The 22,983-nt window shown below is 38.6% G+C and overlaps 1 protein-coding gene across 2 annotated transcripts; it reads left to right on the top strand.

Annotated features, from left to right (window-relative positions):
- The first annotated feature begins 1,827 nt into the window (after positions 1-1,827).
- cyp24a1 (cytochrome P450, family 24, subfamily A, polypeptide 1) lies at positions 1,828-22,506 on the top strand. Of its 2 annotated transcripts, none has more exons than XM_072556520.1 (12): positions 1,828-1,984; positions 2,490-2,680; positions 3,156-3,249; positions 4,286-4,382; positions 5,415-5,506; positions 6,170-6,281; positions 9,750-9,886; positions 14,205-14,371; positions 15,179-15,257; positions 18,404-18,601; positions 18,710-18,821; positions 20,520-22,506. In XM_072556520.1, the coding sequence occupies exons 2-11, from the start codon at positions 2,526-2,528 to the stop codon at positions 18,818-18,820; spliced, it is 1,242 nt and encodes a 413-aa protein (XP_072412621.1). In that variant the 5' UTR covers positions 1,828-1,984; positions 2,490-2,525; the 3' UTR covers position 18,821; positions 20,520-22,506. The 2 variants fall into 2 exon arrangements, with proteins under 2 accessions (XP_072412621.1, XP_072412620.1); XM_072556519.1 differs by lacking the exon at positions 1,828-1,984 and adding an exon at positions 2,020-2,284.
- The last annotated feature ends 477 nt before the right edge of the window (positions 22,507-22,983 follow it).

Genomic DNA, 22,983 nt, shown 5'->3' with positions numbered 1-22,983 from the left:
GGAATCAAGCATGGGTCCCTAGCAGCAGTGCTAACCACTGAGTCACCATGTCACCCCATAACATCGTGCTCATGTATAAGAGTGTTTTAGTTGATGAAGGGTCAGTGGGATTAGATGAGAGCTTTTGATATCTGACCCAAAGGAGTAAAAGTAATCTTCAAATTGTTTAAAGAAGGAAGAACATGTTTCTGTTATAATGAGAAACTGATAGTCATGAAAAAAGCATGGTGTGGTGTGGTGGGGAATGCAGAAATGGGGGGAGAAATAGCAGAGAAATCAACAGAAAAAGAAAGGAAAGCAGACAAGAATAAGATATTCGATTCTGTTTTTTTTAAAAAATTGGAAATCTGATCATTTTGGAGAAGGAAAGAAATTAACTTAGAAAACACTGCTGCCAGGGACACAGGTTTGATTCCAGCCTCAGGTGACTGCCTGTGTGGAGTTTGCACATTCTCCCACAGTCCAAAAATGCGCAGGTTAGTTAGATTGGCCACAGTGCTAAATTACCTTGTGGTGTTTAGGGATGTGCAGGTTTATTGGGTTAGCTGTGGGAAATGGGGATTGGGTGGGTCTGGGTGAGATGTTCTTGGGAGGGTTGATGCATATTTGATAGGCTGAATGGTCTCTATCTACATTGTAAGGATTCGACGTTCATTTCTATTAGATTGATACCACTTTCATCTCCAGTGAAAGTCCACTAGTTGTTAGTTTAAGCAAACCCCACTGTTTCTTCTACACAACCATCCAAAGCAACAGAGACATGAACAAATATTAGAAATCGCTGGAGAAACCCAGCAGGTCAGGCAGCATCTGCGCAGAGAAAGCAGTGTTAAAGTTCTGAAGAAGGGTCACTGGACCTGAAAGGTTAACCATGCCTTCTCCCCACAGATGTTGCCAGACCTGATCAGTTTCTCCAGCAATTTCAGTTTGTGATTCAGATTCTCAGCATCCATTGTTCTTAGTTTTAGTGATAAGCAGTTCTTTGTCTTCTGAAGGAACTAGGTAAAAGGAAGAGAGCTCCAACTCCGCTTACCTTTCGGAACTGTGCCATGCGTTGTAGATTTTGCAGTTGTATAATGGGGCGGGGTTTTTGTTTTAATATGTGTCATCCTGAAAGCCAGCTCCTTCAATAGGGCGGCATTCACACGAACGTGCCAGCCTCAATTACGGGCGCTTGCCTTTCACCGGCCAGTTATCATGGACGGTCTGTGCCCAGGTGACACCATATTATTTAGACGGAAACAAATACACATAGTGACAACTCAGATTGGCGATGTTAAATCATTCGCCCCTTTAATATTTCCACGAAGCTGCTACCTGGACGAATATTTCGTTAAGGCAAGACAAACGAACAGGGAAGATGACGAAAAAAAAAGACATTGCCGGAGAATTTCAGCAGGTCTGGCGGCATCTGTGGAGAGAGAAAGCAGAGTAAAGCTTTGAGTCCAGAGGCCGCTCCTCAGAACAGGAGAAAGAAACATTTCAGGTTCATAATGGGAACGTGTCAGACGGTGGAATACAGGAATGTCAGATTTCTGCGGATAGTGTGCATGTTAGCTTTCGTAATAAAAACCGAAGTTATCGGATGCAGGGTTCTATCACTCCCAAATTCAGTTTTGTTTTTGAAAAAGAGAAAACTGAAGTTGTTGATAGAGGTTGTTTCTTTCCCGTCCTGACTTTTGTTTACAGATGGGATTCCTAATTGAGGTTGCTGTGCAAATGAAGCCGGACCTCAGTGCCCCTGGCCTGAAACGATTGACGCGATTGAATGAGGTGCACTCACAGTCAGTCAGTCAGGTGCGAGCCAACTTTGCAGCGGCTACAGTCCACGCCACAGTTTGTTCTGGCACTCCGTGTGTTTGCAGAGAGAGAGAGAGAGAGAGAGAGCAAAAAAACCATGGGCTTGTCAGCCCCACCAAGCAGGTGGGGTTCCTGATTGGCCAGGAACCTGGGAGCCACACAAGCCGCTGTCTCTATAAATTTGGTAAGGAAATTGCAGCCCCAACCAGAAGCTGCTAATTTCTTGCTGCCTAGTTTAACACTTGAGATTCAAGAAAAAAAAATGAGATTTCAGAACCGAAACGTCGGGATGTTTCTGCAGTTTTTGAGACAAGGGGGCAAGTGGCGGGGCAGTATTCCGGTTTCTACCGCTGGCAGTGTCTCAGAAAAACTCTTGGCTCCGTCTGGGCACAACACTCTCCCTGGCCCCACTAACTGGCCCGTGCTGGGGAGTCTGCTGGAGATTATTAGGAGGGGAGGACTCCAAAAGCAGCACCAAACACTGGTAAACCGAGGGATGCAACAGGGTTAGACTCAGCTACGGGAGGGCCGTGAGCGACTGCAGGGAATAAGTTAAAAATCGTAGCTCAACTGACCTATATGTATTTCGTTAAAAGGAGACAGATATCGATAAGGTTAGAGAGGGATGCATTGCACCCATGAACGAAGTGAACAGTCTAACTAAGCGCGTGTTGTATTCCTTCCCGTAGGTGGAATTTCACAAGAAGTTTGGGAAGATTTTCAAGATGAAGTTGGGTCCGTTTGAATCCGTTCACATCGGGGCCCCGTGTCTCCTGGAAGCTCTTTACCGTAAGGAAAGCAATTACCCTCAGCGCCTGGAGATCAAACCGTGGAAAGCCTATCGAGATTACAGGGATGAGGCGTATGGCCTCCTCATACTGTGAGTTCACGGGTGGGAAGGAAGACGGGCTAGCCCGACCATATCATTACCAGAAACGCCGACATCCATTTATTACAGACAAATCACCCAACTACTTTCCATTGAGCGCATTGCGTTAGAAGTTACAAGTTAGTACTATTTTAAATATTTGCAAAATATAAACCCCGAAATATCAGACTGAGAACCTGCATTATTGCCAACGTGGGCCGCTTGCTCCAAAACAATAAGTAAATGGTTAAAAAAAAAGATCGCGCGTACAAACCCTTGTCTTCCAGACGTAGCCGAGGCGATCACTAATGGGTTTTTTTGCACAAACCTTTTTTTTTTAAAAGCCCGAAACATTAACTCTGATTTCTCTCTACAGATGCTGCCGGATCTGCTGAGCTTTTCAGTTTTTGTTTCTGATTTCCGGCATCCGCAGATCGTTCGGTTTTTTAAAATATATATATTTTCTTTTTCGTTGTCTTGTCTTTAGGGAAGGAAAAGATTGGCAAAGGGTGAGGAGCATCTTTCAGCGAAAGCTAATGAAGCCAACGGAAGTGTTAAAACTGGACGGAAGAATCAATGGGGTAAGGATATTGGAGTTCAGTGCGCGTCCCAATCTGAAGGGGAGACCGAGGGGTTCATATAAAATCCCCCCCCCGTCGCGGCGCTGACTTCAGTGTACAGGCAAGACTGAGCCTTCACGCCAACTGGTTTAACAGAGGAATCCGAGAGCTGTCCATCTCACAGGGTTCTGGAAGACTGTCAAGAGGCACACGTTTGGAAAAAGATGACTTTTTTTTTCCCACAGCGCAGTTCAAAAGATTGACGCGGGGATTACATAAAGTGTACGCCAAAGCTGAGCTCTGCAACCAATGTAATCAGGTATCGGTGTAAGCAAAAGGACCGCCTTGGTCGCCCTAAAACTACCGAGTTCGCTGTTCGCTGTAAAAAGCGTTTGCCTCACTGCACGCACTTAGATCCAGCACCTGGTCAGTGCTCGGCATCTTTGGAAAGCACCGTTACGTGCCTGGAAATACAGCGAGGTTTTGCCACATGAATAGGGTTGGGCGGGGGGGTTAGGGTTGCAAGTTGGTGATTGGAGTTGGTATGAGGAAACATTGCAAAGGAATCAGTCAACATGAGGCAAGTCAGTAATAAGGTGCGCGGGGCAGGTGAGATTTTCAAAATTATTTCCGTGTGAGGTCCCTTCCAAATGTTGACATTGTGGGGAAGGTATTCACCAAACGACAAAAGGCCGGACTGACTTCCCACCACAAAACTGGGCGATCGTTATAGAAAAAGTGTGTTCTGCAGGGAAATCAATATTGTGTTGTAAATAGGGAAAGGGAGCAAGTTGAAAATGTAACGATCAGATTCTCAAGTAGGAGGTCCTGTTCAAAGTTTGGGAGAAGATTTGTAGCTCGGGTGCTCGTTGTTGTGGTTCTGTTCGCCGACCTGGGAATATGTATTGCAAGACAAATTCCCAGCTCGGCGAACAGAATCACAATAAGGAGGTCCTGTGATTCCCCCCCCCCCCCCCCATTTGCAAACCGTGCGTTCCAGGAACTCCTGCTTTGGATATTTGTTCACTCCGTTTTTGTTCTGTCAAACGTTTGTCAGGTTCTGAAAGATTTCGTCGACAGAGTGGAGAAGCTTCGCGATGAGACCGGAAAGATCAATGATTTGTACCAGGAACTGAACAAATGGTCCTTCGAAAGTAAGCTCTTGTTTCGACGCCAAACACATTGAGAACTACTCTATGGCCAATAAAGCTGCAAACTCCACCTTGCGGTCTTATTCACCAGTTTTAGAATAAAATCCCATTTTAAATATTAGGGTAACTGGATTAAGATTATTTAAGCCTTCCAACTCATTTTTTTGTGGGACTAAATTTGATAAATTGCATTTCAGTAAATTAAAACACCAACAATATTTAAATTGAAATGGACACAAAAGTTATTTGATCTTTGTTTACACACAAGGCTGTTTTTAAACATGTCATTATGGGGTTAATAAGTTTTAAAAGGTCAAAGTTTTCTTACTAGTAATGAAAGTGAAGTTGGTGAAAGAAATAGGCACTCAGATTGTAGACCTCTAATCTTCAATTCTAACCAATCATACCATAAGAACCAAGCGATCAGTGGGGGATGCACACACAACCTATTTGTGAACATTTGAATATATTTCTAGCTAGAAGAAACCAAGAAGAAAATACTTTAAGTAGAGATCCCGCTCTTTATTTTATAATTCCATCCCTCCCTCCCCAAATATTAAGCTGCCTGTGTCATTCTAAATTCCCCAGAAGACAAGATCTCCCAAACGTTACATGTACCATTCTGTATCAAAATAATACAAATTTTGTGAGATGAATGATGCAAGAGAAAGATCATATAAACAACTTTTCAGACTTGCCCTCTCTCGGGTTGCTAAAATTCTCTTGGGGAAACGTTTGACCTCTGCCCTGCATTCCATCCCAGAAATCTCAGAAAATACATTTAAAAAAGACAAGTACACGTGTGGCATTATTTTTTTTCCATCCTTCAGATACAGTGTTCTTAATTGCTGTGTCATAGATTGGGATCAATATATATTTGAATTAAATATTTGTTTGCAAATTACTATTTTTTGTTCTTTAATAAAGTGTACAGATACAGAAGGTGTAAAAGGAATAATGACATTTAATATATCATATATATTTTTGTATTTTGGCAATTGCATTATGTACTTATCAATAACTTTCTAATTCCAGCAATTTGTTTGGTGTTGTATGATAGAAGATTTGGTCTTTTGGAACAAAATGTTGTTGAAGAATCTTTGAACTTCATTCAGGCAATTAAAATTGTAAGTACACAGTGATAAATGAATTTACAATAAATGATTAATAAATGCTATAGGATATCAATTTTTCTGCAGCATTTTAACTAATTACATAAATCAATAAAATACTCCGATTACTGAATTAATATCTAATTAAAATTACATTTAAAACAACAAGTATAATTTTCTGCAACATCCTTTATATTTATTGGATAAAAGCTTGCTATCAATTACAACGATAAAATGGAAAGAAAATGATAAAATGGAAAGAAAGCAAAGCAAACACAAGGTTCAGGGTTCTAGTGAAGGCCCACATGTGAAACACTTACTTTTGATTCTTCTTATGGAACCTTATAGAATGTTACGAGTTGCTTGTGCTCTCTATTTTATTCTGAATGTTAAGATGCAATGAAGCAATCGAGATTTAGGCACATCCCTAAAATAAGTGGGATCCCAAAATGATTTTATGTAGATCAACACTGTCGGCTGTGACATCTGACTTAATATAGCAAGTAACTAAACAGTTTACTTGCATCTTTCATGTTGGAAGAAGCATCTTTTGCAGATAAACTATACATAAACTATATATATAAACTCAATGAAGAGAAGCTAATTTCATTCTTCAGAATACATTTATCGTTTCCCTGTATATAAGGTGCAAATGACCATCTTTCTTGTATATCCTAGATGATGAATACATTTGGTAAAATGATGGTGACTCCAGTTGGGCTCCATAAACGTTTAAACACAAAGACTTGGAAGGACCACACTGAAGCTTGGGACAATATATTCAAAACAGGTACATGTCTGATGAAAGTGCATATTAGTAATATAAATTATAACAAAAATCATTTCAACAAAATATACCGAAAAGCTAATGTTTTAATCATAGGGACCATAGAAATCTTTGAACAGCTATGAATACCTAAAATCTCAAACTTCAGTGCATTCTTGTGGGAACTCTTGACTTTCAGGCAGTTTCAAATTTGATATATTGATATTCTGAATAAAAAAGAGATTATGATAATACTTCTACTGTCAAATTGTAGTCCTGATTGATGGAAGGGAAATAACTTTTGCTTTGTTTCTTGGGCATTGTCCTGTAGGCAACTTTTTTTTAACTGATGATTTTACTAAGCATGGAAGTGGTGGATTAATATCTTGCACATAGGAAACATTCTTCTACCTGAAAATAGACTTTTTTTCCTTCACTGATTCATATTTAACAAAATGGTTTCAAAGCAATAGTTTTTTTGAACTTGTGGTTCTGTATTTCTTGCAGTTTGACATGCTAGTAGTTTAATGTCTGTTTCAGCATGTATAAAGCTGTCAAAATAATTGTTATTTGAAAGTGGTAGTTTAACACTCCACTTTTTATTTACCCATTATTCCATTCTGATTGGACTGGCTGAAGCTCCACCCAAAATAAACTAGAAACCTGTAAGACATGATTCTGTAGAATATGCAATGAAAAGGATTGCATTGTTTTGGAAGTATATTACCCCATAACATCATCATCCTTTATTGTTTTCCAATTTTCTATGCATAAAAAGCTACACCAGTTGCAAGGTGATCAGCCAAAAAATGACTTCTGCAGCTTTTCATTCAGTTCTTTTTGTGTATAATCTGCAGCACAAAATTAGCTCACAGGTGGTTTTTAAAATGCTCATTCAAAAATACATCAGATGGTTGATGCCAGAAGTGGAAATAAATGTAACTTTTCTGAGGTTGGGCTGAAGAGATATCATGGTCATTAAAGCAAGTCCACCGTGATTGGGAATTCCATTTAGATTACACAAGTTAATTTCACATGTGGAATCTGTCCTGCTCATAGAAGGGACCTCCATTCAATCAACAGAGTTGGATTTGAAGTTTTCAAACACTGAACAATCATGTGAAAATTAACTATGCAACTGATTCCTAAAGTACATAAAGCTTAAACAAAAATTACAAAGAATATTATAACACTGAGCGGAGTTTTTTTGGCATACCTAGACATCAAAAATTCTACTGAGTTGGCCAAGTATAACCTACGTTTTCAAATTTTCTGCCGACCAACTACAACTAGTTCAAGTATCACTATGTGCATCATAGTGCTTTTCTGTAATGTAGATGCTATTTTGTTTTTAGCAGCTGAAAAGTAAGACTCACTAACCTACAATTTTCTGTTTTTAGTTTTGTCTCTCTTCATTAAAGCAAAAGTTTTATTACTATCAAATAGTTAAATGATATTTAGAAGTCATTACAGTTGGAAAACATCAAATGTTGCTAAAGAATCAATTAGTGTCTAATTTAACAACTATTTTACCCAATCATTTTTAAAAAATATGGGTATTCATTTATCAAATCTGAAAAGAACAGAATTAAAGTCACTTCTTTTTGGATCATGTGATTGATTGCTGAACCTAATGCCATTTCACTGGAATGACATGCTCTAGGATCGTCATCTAACTGGTAAACTGAATGACCTGGGTAGGTATTGGAGCCAAGTGTTTATAACAGTCTAAGGTTAACATGAGACATTGACTAAGGTCGCTGAACTGACAGCGATATGTAACTCTAGTTGCGCACATAGCTTATTCATTCGAGGCACTATTGACAGACACACCTACTTTCCTATTGCGTGAGTGAAAATAGCTGAAGTAGTTTAGCAAAGATAAAGCACTTTCAGCATGATTTATGGGCATTGTATCAGATATTAACATATCAGAGAATATTTGTTCTGCTTTCTAACTGATTAACCTGTAGTCATCATGTTCTTTGCTTATATTTCTTTTGCTTATGTTCTGTCAAAGTAATATGACAATCATTTTAGCTTTAACCTTATTTACTGAAAAAGACAATTTTGTTAATGGCTAGTAGTACTTATTTCAAACTAGAAAACAAACTAAATCTAAACAGCAGTTTCAAAGAATCTAAAATAGCACCTGAAAAAGCTGATACCTCAAGAATGATGCTCATTGTAAGCCTATTGTCTGTTAAAACTATTAATTTCACCAGCTTTGAAACAAAGTACTGGAATACACAACATTTGTTCACTTGTGTTAGAGGAATCAAACATTATGATGAAACTACAGGAAACGTTATGATGAAATCAGAATGTTAAAAGCACTGAATAATTAATGAATATTGGAATTTAAAAGGAAGCATGGGCAGAAATGTTTGAACGGAGAAGAGTTCTGAACTGGATGCTGCCAGGACTGTACGTAAGCTCATGAAAAGATCCAGTGGATCCTGGATTCATATAAGTTCAGGGACATTGTGGAAATTAGATCTAATGTGGCTATGTATAATTAGATGGAAGTTACAACACGGAAACATGCCTTTTGACTCAACACATCTATGACATATACGTGGTACACGTAAGCCTTCACATAATGTAATTCATTTAACACCATCAACCCAACCTTTGCTTCCTTTCCCCCCCTCATTAGTTTGACTAGCTTCACTCCAAAATGCATGTATCCTCTTCACAGCCACAACTTCACAATTTATCAGGTTCCATTTTCTGACCACCTTTCCAAGAGGTATTTCCTGATTGTCTCATTTGATTTACTGGTGACTATCCTACTTTTATGGTCCTTAGTTTTGAACTCAACCACAGCTATATCAAACAAAACTTATTTTTTTAAGGTAATTAGTTCTTGTTCAGATAATTGTTTACCAAACAGTACTGTTTGAGCCAGATGATTTAGATAATCTCCTGTTTGTCATCTTGAGTAGATGTTAAACATTTAGCAGGTCAGGAGGGCAAAAAGCAATAAACAGAACAAATAAAAACAGTTTGTATGTCACTCACACAAATTGTCTGAATCCAAACAGATTGTTCAAGAATTCAGATTCTTGTAACTCAGTTCTGAATAATAATGCATTTAAGAAAATTAATAGTCTACTTTTTAAAGACCATTAATCAATGCCATTCAGTGCAATTTTATTAGTTATTTATTCAACATACCTTATGGAAATTATTAAATGCCATCACCTGTTTTTTTATCTTTGTCAACTAGTGATCAGGCATAGATAAATGTATTTGAATATGTCAATTATTAAAATTGACCTTACCAAGAAAATATCTGAACTGAAAAGGAAAGAGTTTAGGTTGTCTAAATGATAATTCCATGAAAAATTTGATACTGTCAAGAAGTAGTTTGTTCTCATAACTGCCTGGAGATTGGTACAGTGATTTGAATTTGTATATTTTGCTCATTTGTTTATTTTTGCTTGTGTATTTGTCATTTTAATTTTTCTTGTGTGCAATTTTTTTTAGCAAAGTGCCATATTGATGGAAGATTGAACCGACACCCAGCCAATGACTTCCTCTCAGAAATCTACAATGGTAGTGAACTATCGAGAAAAGAGTTGTATGCAGCAATCACTGAGCTCCAGATTGGAGGAGTAGAAACGGTAATATTCTGACAGAAATCCACATGCAGCTGTTGAAAAGATGTAGCTCCGACCTACACTAAGAGAAAACACTTGGTTACAATCTTAATTACTATTATCTCACGTGATATCAATCTCACCTTGGAGTCAGAATATTCTAGTTTGGACAATAGGTCATACTAGACTCAAAATACTGAAATTTGTTTGTGCATTGATGCTGCCAGATCGTCTGAGTTTCTCTTTTCATTTTTATTGCCATGATTTCATGCTCTTTCCCAAGATTTGAGGCTGAAAATTTGATGCTAACTGAAAGATACCTTGGTAAGGCCAATACAAGTAGAATCTTATAAGATTTTTCAGGCAAATGATAAATTCTTGATGACAGGTTAGTCATGTCAATGGGAATGTGGAGTTTAAGTTACAGCCAGATAACAGGAGCAAGTCCAAGGGGCTAAATGATCTACTCTTGCTAAAGGTGATGGGCAGTTATTGTGCACATTGGGCCGACAGTGGGAATAGGTCAGTTGCACATTATCTGTCCAATATAACCAAATATACCACAGTCAGGTATCATTAGAAAAAAATATCTTAGTTAGATGGCAATGCTAGATAAGAATTGTAGCCCTCTGTGTGGGCGTGGGGAGTCAGGCAAAGGAAAATCCAACAACTCCTCTAGGAAGCTGACTAGTTCTTCTGAGTGGAGAATGGGCAATCTCTGGGAGGAGCAGATTGCGCAGAAGGACCAGCAATGTATTCCTGTGCCACAGGAATTGCTTAGGAAAGCTGTTCCACAGTGACCTCTAATTGTCCCTTTAATGTCTAGTGGTTAGATCTCTGAAAGCTAAATTCCATCCAGCTGAGGTGCAGAGCCCAGTCCACAAAAAGACGAGCATAAGCACATATTAAAACTCAGATTTAAATATTTTGTTGAGGTTCCATCCTATTTTGGACAAGACTACCGGCCACCTATGAACACACAAATGAGTTTGGAGAAACAGTAGATCATTTAGCCCCTTGGGCTTGCTCCTGTCATCTGGCTGTAACTTAAAACTGCACATTCCCACCAATACCAATAGCCTGTCACCTCCTTGGTTATCAAGAATTTATCCTTTGCCTTAAAAATCTTTTAAGATTCTACTTGCAATAGCTTTTGAGGAAGAGAGTTCCAAAGGAATTCTCAATTTCTTTGCCTCATCTTTTTTACATGGTCAACATCTTACTTTTAAACTGACATCCCTAGTTCTAGATGTTCCCTTAAGAGGAAACATCCTCTCCTGATCCCACCTGTCACAAACCCTCAGGATTTTGTATGTTTGAATCAAGCCACCTCTTGACTAAAAATCTAGCTTGTCCAAACCTCCCTCTTAAGACAATTTGTCTATACCAGATATTAGTCTGGTAACTCTTCTCTGAACATTTCAAAAGCATTCACAACCTTCTTTAAATGAGGTAACAAATACTAACACAGTATTCCAGATGGCCTTGCACCAGTCCCCTGTACAACTGAAGAAAACCTCCCTTTTTTCATATTGAATTTCCCTCACAATAAACAGTGGAATTCTATTAGCTTTCCTAATTACTCACTGAACAGATATTGTAGCCATTTGCAATAACTGTAGGACACCTGGATTCCTCTGGAGCTCTGTAATTACTCATCATTTAAAGAGTATGCATCATTGTTATCCATCCTTCTAAAATGGCCACTTTTCCTATATTTTATCCATCTTGTCAAATCTTTGGCCATTCACTTAACCTATCTATATCATTTTATAGCTTTCTTATGTCCTCTTCATAGCCTTCTTTCCTATTTATATTTCATTTATCAGCAAATTTAATAACTGTGCCTTTGTTACCTTCATCATTTAGAAAAATTGTTGAGCTATGGCCCCACCGCTGACCCCTGTGGTGCACACTGTGTTTCACAGTCTTCCAATAAGGAAATGATCCATATATGTCTACTCTATTGCCTGTTAGCTAGCCAATCTTCTATCCTAGCCAATATATTAATCCTTCACATACAGAGAAATAATGCTTTAGTGGTGATGGCATTGCATTAATGGTCCAATGGCAAGGCATTACGACATGGGTCCAAACCTCACCCATAACAGCTGGTGAAATTGAAATTTGATTTCAGGATGTGATGATTGGGAGCCTGCAGGGGTACATACTTGGCCTTTAACATTTTAGTGTTTATATTCAGCATTTACCTGAGTGGATTAAAGGCTTAATTACTAAATGACACAAAGTATGGTGTGTTGTTCATGAGATGACATCACAGGACAGAGACAGGTATAGATAGGTTAAGAGAGTGGGCTAAACACTGACAGATGGAGTATGAAATACTAAATATTCACCTTGGCAGGAATAATAGGGCGGCACGGTGGCTCACAGCACCAGGGACCTGGGTTCGATTCTAGCCTCGGGCAAGTGTCTCTATGGAGTTTACATATTCACCCTGTGTCTGCACAGATTTCCTCTGGGTGCTCCAGTTTCCTCCCACAATCCAAAGATGTGCAGGTTAGTTGAATAAGGCCATGCTAAATTGCCCATAGTATTCAGGGATGTGTAGGTTAGGTGCATTATTCAGGGGTTAAATATAGGATAAGAGAGTAAAGGAATGGGTCTGGGTGGCTTACCCTTTGGAGGGTCGGTGTGGACTTGTTGGGCTGAAGGGCTTGTTTCCACACTGTAGGGATTCTATGATTCTAATGAAAACAGTATTATTCAACTGGAGACCAGTTGTATAATTTTGAGGTGCAGCAGGATCTAGCTGTTCAAGTGCACGAGACATGAAAAGTTAATATGCAGGTGCAGCAAGTGAATAAGAATACTAATAGAAAGCTATAAATTCTTACTAGATAAACTGAACATAAATGAAATGCTTCAGTTGCATATGGCATTGATGAGACAACATCTCAAATATTTTGTGCAGTTTTGGACAAAGATGAATAAAAATAAAATCTTTCAGTTGGAACTCTCTGAAGCAGAATGGTGGAAATAGAAGTATTAAATATTTTTAAGATGGAGGTAGGTAGACTCTTGTTAGGAAAGGGAACCAAAGATTACTGGGGACAGATGAAATGTGGAATCTGGACCAAAATCAGATCAGCCATGATCTTATTGAATGAAAAGGTTTGAAGAGATAAATGATATACTTCTGCTCCTAATTCATATCTTCATATGTTTGTGTTTCCGACAGTAATCTTTGATGTCTCACATTAATAAATGCCTTCTAGAAATCTAAGTACAGTATTTCCACCTGTTCCCTTTTATCCACACCATGTGCTATTTCTTCAAGGAATGCCAAGAAATGGTTAAAAATGATTTCCCTTTCACAAAGCCATAATAATATTTTAAAAAGTAGCTTCTAACATTTTCCCTACAACAGATGTCTACCCAACTGCTTGTAGATCTCTGCTTTCTCTTTCCCTACCTTTTAGAATTAAGGAATTATATTTGCTGTCTTCCCATTTGATGAAATGTTTCCTGCGGATAGAGAATGTTGGTAAATTAAAAGCATTGCAACAACTATCTCACTAATCACTTCTTTTAAGGCATCAGGATGAATTTCATCAGTACCCAGGGACTTGTCAGCTCCTGCAATTTGCGCAATGCCACTTCCATGATATTGCAACTTTTCTGAGTTCCTCCCTACATTCCATTTCCTGATTGACTGCTGCATCTGGGGTGTTTCTTCCATTATAAAGTGCTGATACAACATACCTGTTCAATTCGTCTGCCATCTCCTTATATTTCATTATGAATTGACAGACCCAGTTTTCCATCTGGGTTGAGATTTACTCAAAAATTGAATTGAGTAAGCCTGGGATGTAATTGAAGGTTTCTTCTGGAAATATTGCCTTGCAACTACCTCATTTACCCTGAAAATTAGAAGTCTTCAGTCTTGCCTATTGCATCCAGATGCTGATCACTGCAAGCATTTAAAATGGGAGATCCATTGAGCTTTCTCCTCATTAGTTGTGAAATTGTCCTATTATTAATGACTACATGACAGGACTGTTAAACTTTGATCTAAACCCATAATTGTTTAAGCTGTAACTATAAATTTTGAATTAACCGCCACGATATTGTAGATTTACAAGATTTCCTACAAGTCTTAATTCAATCAATTTAATATGATTAAATTTTGTGAAGAGCTAAATTACAAAGTTTGATCCTCCTATTATTATGCATACATGATATCATTGTGTTTTTAATTCAAGGTGAAGGAAAAACTTTGTTCAAATACTGTAAATAGTAACAGTTTAGTTAATTGACAGCAATTAAATGAAAATTCTGCACTAAGTCCACTAACGTTTTACGTTATCTTATATTACAGACAGCCAATAGTTTGCTTTGGGCTATCTTCAATCTGTCTCGCAATCCCAAGGCACAAGAAGAACTTCACAAAGAAATATTGTCTGTGCTGTCGAAAGACGAGATCCCAACTGCAAAAGATATTAAGAAAATGCCTTACCTGAAGGCTTGTCTAAAGGAATCTATGAGGTTTGTTTGACCAGCTGGCTGTGCATTATATCTACACAAAACAGATCGTAGTGGTTCAAAATAAGAGGGAATCATCACCCTGCTCAATTAGGGATGGGTGATAAATGCTGGCTCAGCCCCTGACATCCACACTGCATGAGTAAATTAAAAATAAATCTACATTTGTATTTAATAGTTCTGTGCTTTATATTGTGATTTCCAATCCTGCATTTTTTCATTTTGCTTATATTATGCATATAATCCCAGTCGAAAATAAGCAACTAATCACAGCTAGAATGATACTGTACAGTTTTCTTCTAATGAACAAGCACTCAATTCTCTCATTATATGGTTTGGCCAAGATTGTGAAATATACAAAATTCTGAAAGCAAACAATTCTATAATCATCCAATCATTTTTTAGCATGCACTGTAAATCACACTAGTGAATTACAGTGGAACTAGCAAACTTGCAGCTTATTACTTCAGTATCATTTTAAGAATGAGACATAAATTGTTATTTTTTTTACTGAGAAAGAGTTCAGACTTTGTTCTGTCAAGCATTCTTTTGTCAGAACAGGACTAAAATACTGATGTATTGCAATTGTATCTGCCCCATTTAGGTTTATTTTCTTCAGAACTATTTAGTGTGTAATATTTGATCACACTTTACTATTGCACATATCTTTCCATCCTATACAACTATAATGATCATTCCAATTAATTTTTAAAACAAACAAAGATGTTTACAAAGAAAATTGTAATCCTGTTCAAATGCAGTAACAAAATGCCTCAATAAAGTAATCACTAATATCAAATACCTGTTTAGGATTACACCTTCTGTGCCCTTCACGAGTCGTACACTGGACGAAGAAACTGTTCTTGGTGACTATTTACTACCGAAGGGAGTAAGTATCATGTGACATTTCAGATACAAATAACAATACTCCATTTTGCTGTTACTTGATCAACATCTTAAATTATTCATCATCCTATAGTTTGAAGGACATTTCATATTATGGTGCTAGGCAAAACTCAGCATTTATTGTATCCTAAAATAATTCAGGTAACAAATTACACTTGAAGCTAAATGACTGTTATTTAAATATAATAAAGTATCTATTTTGGTCAGACTAGTTTTTCTCAAGGAACAATATAATTAATTACCAGTGAATTGTTATTAACATTGTTGGGTTAAGGCATATGTTGGTCGAGGACACCAGAAGATCACTCTGCTCTTCTTTGAACAGCAATAAGGGATCTTTAACATCCACTTGAACCAGAAAAAGCTGAGAGGTTCTCGTTTTATTATCTTATCCAACCATCATCCAAAATGTTTGGGAAAATGGAAAGTCACCTCATTAGTGGGACTGTTAAAAATCTCTCACTTGCCATTCCTATAGTCATAGACACCTATCAGCAGTAAATGTGAGAGGGAACCAGTTTGTGGTTAGTGCAATATGGGGAAGGTGAGTGGCAGCAGTGAAAGAGGGTGTAGAGATCTAAGAAAGTCAGCTTGGAGGCCACAGAAGGTGGTCGGGCTGCTAGGCTTGAGGAGAAGGAGACCTCTGGGTTGAGAGGGCAAGGGGCTGAGACTGTAGGCTTGTAGGGCTGGGGATGGGGAAAGGAGAGTGGGTGGCAAGTGAGGCTAAAAAGAGAAGCTGCAAACACCAGGGGGAAGGACTTCAAAGGGGAATAAAGGGCTGCAATGCGAAGTGACTTTAATCAGGAGAGAGCACATTTACATCTTCCAACATTGGAAAACACAGCTAACTGGGAACCAGGAAAACTTGAGGTCACTGAGGCAATGAATTCCTTCCAAGTGAATATGGAAACTATAGGTTGAAGTTGCAGAAATTCATGAGGTATTTTGTAGGAGAATGTATAATGGATGCTATCATAATGAACATTATGACCTATATAATTTAATATTGAATGGTTTTATTTCTTAAAGATTAGTGTTTCTATATGATCACGTAGAGTCATAAAGCTGTACAGCATAGAAACAGACCCTTTGGTCCAAGATATTTAGTCCCATTTGCCAGCTTTTGGCCCATATCTCTCTAAACCCTTCCTATTCATATACACATCCAGATGACTTTAATAATATTGTAATTGTACCAGCCTCCATCACTCCCTCTGGCAGCTCATGCCATACACACATGAATACATCTCAAAGCATTTCATGTATTGTGAAATACTTGAGGTGCAATGACAGCGTCAAAGACAAACATGCAACCATTTATTTCTGACCTGACCACTCTATAGGATAAACTTTGAGGATGATGGTTATTAGGGCATAGAAGAATGTTTCAGTTATTTTCCAAAAAAAAACATATTTTGCTAACATGCTTGTTATATTATGCTAATTTAAATCCTTTGGTGCCTCAAAAATTAATGCGTTCCTTGTGTGCTGTTGCTTTATGTCCAATGGAGATAATGCCAGATCTGGACAACATCCAGGCTTAGGCTGTTAAATGGCAAGCTATTGTGCCATACAAGTACCAGGCAATGACTGTCTCCAACAATAGAGAAATCTAACTGCCATCCCATGAGCTTTAAGGTGTTTCTATCACAGAATATCCCATTGTTAACATCCTGGGGGTTACCATTGACCACAACCTGAACTGGACAGGCCATATAAGTATAGTAATTTGAAGAAGCCAGAGGTGAGCAATTATGCACCTTCTATTTCCCCAGTGCACGTATGCCATCTACAAAGCAACAGTCAAGAATGTGATGGAATACTGACTAAACTTGCTTGGATGAGTGTGGTTGCAACAATACTTAGAAGCTCAACACCATCCAATTGCTCACTTGATTGGCAGCCCATCCACCACCTTCAACATTCACTCCCTCATCACTGACACACTGTGGCAGCAGTATGTGTCATTTGCAGATGCACTGACCTAAATCACTTCTGCTCCTTCATCAACAACAGGTGACTTCTGCCACCTGCATGGGAGCATTGCCACATACAAGGACCACCTCCCAAGCCATGTGTCATTCGGAGCTGGAATTATATCACTGTTCATTCATTGTCATTGGGTAAAAGTCATGGGGCTCCTTTCCAACAGTGCCATGCAGGTTCCTACACCCCAAACATGGCAGAGTTTCAAGAAGATAGCTCACCACAGCCTCCTCTAGGCCAATAAATGCTAACCTAGCCAGCGACACCCACAAACCATGAGTGAAGAAAAATACAAGCTTGACTATTGAGAATACAGATTAATTCTTCTAAATCTGCTTCTTTGTGAGTCAAATACCCCATATGTCAGCACAAATATAGAACATATCATTACTACATGACTCCATCATCTAAAAAAGGTTTTAATGACAATGAGAAAGGAGCCCTAAAAATCAGAAAGAATGGCTCTAAACCAAAAAGAACTCCTCTGAAAATCTCAAGAGGAACCCTCAAGAGAGAATATGAATTTTGACCCCTGCATCAACAGCTGAGTATCTCAAACAGAATTTAGTAATACACTGAGATATCATCCCAGATTATACATTCAAATAAACTTCCTACAACTGGTTTTTGAGTGGTGCCAAGTGAGCTGGGTTGTCACTTGACAATTATTTGGTTGAAGTACTATTTCAAGAGACTACCTACGTCAATCGTGATTTCTGCAGCTGGGCAGTAGCTTCTGTTAAATCATCAAACTGTTGCCAAATTGTTGTCACGCTTTTATTTATAGCGCTTTAAGATCAAAATCATGTTTAATATGTAACTGTGTCTAAAGCAGACAAATAGAAGTAAACTGAAAGAATTAGATAGTGAAAGATAAGACACATCAACACAAACTAATAGAATTAGATAGTGAAAGATAAACAGAGAAACAATTGCACATAGGGAAAGAGGCCACATTCTTTCTTTTTATTTGCTAATGCTGCTGGAGAGTAGCTAGCTATTTATAAAATATAAGAGCAATTAATTGTTCATATCATGGAAATGTGAGTCTTGGGTTTGAGTGGGTTCAACAAATGCATTTCCAAAATGATCTCACTTCCTTTCTAAATATAAGGATATGTGGTTTCCTTTCTTTTTCTGTAGACTATTTTAATGATAAACAGTCATGCGTTGGGGTGGAATGAAGAATATTTCAATGATGGAATGCAGTTTAAACCTGAACGATGGCTACAGGATAGGCATACAATCAATCCTTTTGCACATGTGCCATTTGGGGTTGGGAAGAGGATGTGTATAGGCCGGCGGCTGGCTGAGCTACAGTTGCAGTTAGCCCTCTGTTGGGTAAGTCTCGTGTGCTGGGCATCACCATTGTTTTGCTAACTATATTTAAATACAGCAATCAACCAGTCTCAGATTTTTCTAATCAGGGTTTTGTTATCTCCACTGCAGCTGGTGCCAAGGTACAAAATAGTGGCAACTGATGAAGATCCTGTGGAAACACTGCATTCTGGAACACTGGTGCCTAATCGGGAAATCCCGGTAGCATTCCACAGGCGTTGAGGTACATTTATAATTGTCTTCAAATCATTACTTTGAAATTTTGCATAGGTGATCCTGTTGCTTTGATTTTCCCCTTTTCCTGTCCTTGTGTGCTGCTGATACTGCTGATACTGCTGAAAACTTGCAGTTGGCTTACATTCAAATGATACATATTGGTTTATTCTTAATATTTTCCATAATTCTCTGCCCAGTCCTGTCAAATGATACCACAAGATCACTGCAATTCATTTTGAAATTCAGTATTTCTTTGGCAAAGGAAGTCAGTTACTCACCTCCCTCTTAAGGCTTGATCAAAGAAGTAGAATTTATATTACATCTCATAATATTCTTTTCTGTGACTGCAAGCTATGTTATAGCTTGTCTGATAACACTCTTAAGTGGAACTTTGGGATGCTTTATCTTCATTTAAAATGTTATATGAATTGCTGTTATTAAGGAAACTGCCAGATCCTCATCTCTGTTGTGATGAGCTATGCTTCCATTCAATAAAGGAACAGGTTTAGGGTGCAAATGCTTTGTTGTGTTCCCTATGGTGTATGGGCTTTGGGCCCCCAATGTAAGGACCTATTCAGGGTAGAGGTGTGTGTGGGGTTCTGAGCCTGCACTTTGTAGCATAAAGACTAGCTCAGCAATTTTCCTACAAGTGGCCATTGCAGCTGGTTGCCTCTGAACTTGTCATCTGATTAAGGACAATGGATAGGATGTTGAATCTGCTGGCTCTATCAACGAGCTGATTGCTCTGCAGCTTTGTTGATACAATCGTTCAACTGAGATGGGTGGGCAGTGCAGAAACTGGTTGTGATTGAGAGAGCAATTTAAGGAGCCATTCAGACAGGTTGTCTCCAGATGTCCATTTAAGGTTATGTGTGTGGCCTCCCCCCAACCTCTCTTTAGTGGTTGAAGGATCCTGTTCCTATTGCCCTTGGGGCATTCACAGCGAGCCCATGTCCAGGAGGCTGGCACTTTCCCAGACTGACTGGGGTTTATGGCGGTCTCTATTGCTGGCAGGCTGGGGAAGTCACCCTGAATCGAACCTTCAATTATTTAAATTGACTGCATTCCTCTGTATGGGGTCACACAGCTGGAAACTTCTTTGGCAGTGGAACTGTATCAGGGAGCCTTCACCATATAGCCAGGAAAATCCTGATGTTCTCTTGTGCCTTCTGCAATGAGCAAGTGACCACCTGTACCATGTTACTGTCCAGGTGGCAGAGTAGAAATTGACTTCTACAGTGTGAAGCAGAGTAAAGCTAACATGTTAGTATTCCAAGGAATATTGTGGCCTGGCAAATAAACACAATGCAGCTCTCCCTGTAACACCTTAATACTTACTACTAAAAGCTGTAAATGTCTATTGTTAAATACCTTATGTTAGTCATACTGTTTACTAATAGAAAAAACAGTGATGAGTTCCAAGGGTTGTGTAATTTTGGTTATAATCCAAAATTGGAAGCTGTCATTACAAAACAGCTTTGATGCAACAGGTTTTACATCCTGCCGTTTTAAATGTAGAGTGGTTGAGACAAGACAAATGGAGCAAAAGGTAAATGGGTTGTAAAAAAGAACATTGTGTCTTGAATCTAACAAACAAACATAGCTAGAAAGCGACAAATATTTCTGTTTGGAAAACTGGTTTTACATTCATTTCTTTATTTGTTACATATAGCTGTTGCATCAGGCAATATTTTTTTCTTTTCAGGAGTACTGTGATTCTTCGAGAGCACAGCCCAGCCTAGACTCTTGTTAAGCTCAGCGTTTTATAATCAGTGAAAAAAGGCACTGCAAGACCAGAAGAATGTTATGGGAATGGAAAGATTACAACACATTCACTGACCCACAAAGGTTTACATTTTGAATCCTAAGGCTGCTCTGATAAGAAATTGAGTAATGCAGTAAATTATACTGTTGGACCTTTTTGCTTGGCAATAGCCTTTGCTGGTGAAGTAAAAACTGTATTATCCAACATCTGATGCTTAATACATCATGACAAGTTAAGATATAAATTATGGCTGGTCATAGTGCTACCTTCCCAAAAGATGTAAGTAACCAGAAAGAACTCTGATAATCTGAAAGTGCCTGACTGTTCCAATGTTAACTCTGATACGGAACTTCAGTGAAAGAAACTAGGCGTTTGTTTGGACACTACTGACAGCGAGAGGCAGACAACTCCCCACTATGAACATTGCCAAAGTTGTCAACAGAAGCTGAGATTCTGAACATGGAGGAAATTCTAGGTACTGCAAACTAGTACTGCAAATGCTGGAAATCTGAATCGAAAACAGAAATTGCTGGAGAAACTCAGCAAGTTGGGCAGCATCTGTGGAGAGAAAGCATAGTCAACGTTTCGGGTCCAATGACCCTTCTTCAGAACTGGACCTGAAACAATGACTCGGCATTTTATCCACAGATGCTGCCAGACCTGCTGAGTTTTTCCAATGTTTACTGTTTTTGCATCAGAAGTTATCAGGAACTTTTCTGGATTGACTGGCAGAGAGTCACAGAATATATATATAATCACAAAACATGGAACTGGTGTAGAAATTAGTTTTTGGTAGTGTAAAATGGGATGTATCATATTGGCTGCCTGCTATACACTCTGTTAGTTGCATCATAATCAATGGACAAAACACTTATGACGCAGCAGTGGGGTCTTCCATTTGCAACAACCTTACACAAGCATTATGGGAAAAACATTATGATTAAATTCTCCATTGGCTCTACTGGCTCCAATGAGGGCAAATTAAATCAGATTTCTAGTGAGGTGTAAAAGTCTGACTTCAGCCAATAGCTCTCCAGTCCTGGCAGTAACAATGGGATGCGTGGCTATTGCCAGTTCTGCCATGGGAACTACTACGCGAATCATTGCTGGGACCTTTCTGACCAACGTGAGTGGGTCATATTGTATGAGGATGGCCCGGTGTGGGGAGATACAGAATGCTCCTTGTCAAGGACATCTCAGTGACTTTCCAAGGTTCCTGGCATTTCTGCCAGCAGGCCCATCTGTTGGGTTCAGGATGCCTAAGAAAGAAGGATTTCCCATGAGAATACCCAGTAAGGTTTACTTCTATATTTTGTCCACATGGCCAGGGGCTAGACCAGAGGCAGTACGCTATGGCCCTTAACCAGGTCTCAGGTGGTGTCTTTGAATCTCACCTGGTTTCTGGTAGGAAGGCTATCCTTGAATTTAATCAAGGGGAATTAGAAAGGTGGAGCCTTCACCCTATATCTTACTGCCACATGGTATAGCCACTCATTGCTTTACATCTGATCACCAGGGAGCATTAAATCCCATTCATTTGAATTGAAAGTCGTGTGAGACATACAAAGGTAGCTGACACAATACCCCATAATCTCTGTTGCAATAAATTAAGCAATATTTTTAAGGTCAAATACTTATTAGAAAATGGTGTAATTGAAAATACTATTACTCAATCAATTACTCCACATAGAAATGCAACAAATCAAAGTTTATAATAATGCTTTAGTCTCCCTGGTAATTAAAAATTTCAGTTACAGGACTATGAGCCTGTTATGGGACAAATTTACAATGCACTTTTCAATGACAATTAGAAACTCAGGGTCTTTGCTATTATTGGGCAATTTTGTAGTACTGAAAAGATTTCTATGTGTTGATTTGTAAAAGTTTTTCAATTTTCTATTAAAATTAACAAGAGGCATTTAATAAATGTTTTCTTTTGTATTCCACTGCTTTTTGCCAAACTTTTCAAATAATTCCAGTGTTAAAACAATATTATAATGCAATGATCTATTATTTGAGACAGTTGAAATCACTGGTTGAATTTTATAAGACTGAGCAGTAGCTCTTTTTAAAAATGACCTTGGCTATCCGAGAAAGTGGTTTGTATTTTACAAATTTCTAAGCCAATAAAACATAGCCAGGTTCTCCAGAGGAGCCCATCAGAGACAATCACCATCAAGGAATGTGAAAGGCATTCTCCTGACCCTTCAGGAATCATCCAGACAACAGGGAGGGGAACAAACCATTGGGTACAATTACATTGGACAATAGACCCTGTTGAAAATTCACTAGCCATAATAAAATCATGTCCAACCTGTGGAATCAAGTTGCAATGGCAATGTTTGTGTAACTGGTCAATGTGTGAAGGGAGATCATGAAATGAGCCAGTTAACCCTCTGGTCAT

This window comes from Chiloscyllium punctatum, chromosome 37 (assembly GCF_047496795.1).
Source record: "Chiloscyllium punctatum isolate Juve2018m chromosome 37, sChiPun1.3, whole genome shotgun sequence".
Classification (NCBI taxonomy): Eukaryota; Metazoa; Chordata; class Chondrichthyes; order Orectolobiformes; family Hemiscylliidae; genus Chiloscyllium; species Chiloscyllium punctatum.
Note: the sequence above shows the minus strand (reverse complement) of the source record. Positions and strands in the feature narration are given on the sequence as shown.

Bases quoted from the DNA above. Each gene is read 5' to 3' on its own strand.
- cyp24a1 (XM_072556519.1), top strand. From the start codon at position 2,063: ATGAGATTTCAGAACCGAAACGTCGGGATGTTTCTGCAGTTTTTGAGA. The intron at 4,383-5,414 runs GTAAGCTCTTGT...TTCTAATTCCAG, and splicing joins GAACAAATGGTCCTTCGAAA to CAATTTGTTTGGTGTTGTAT. The intron at 14,372-15,178 runs GTTTGTTTGACC...ATACCTGTTTAG, and splicing joins TGTCTAAAGGAATCTATGAG to GATTACACCTTCTGTGCCCT.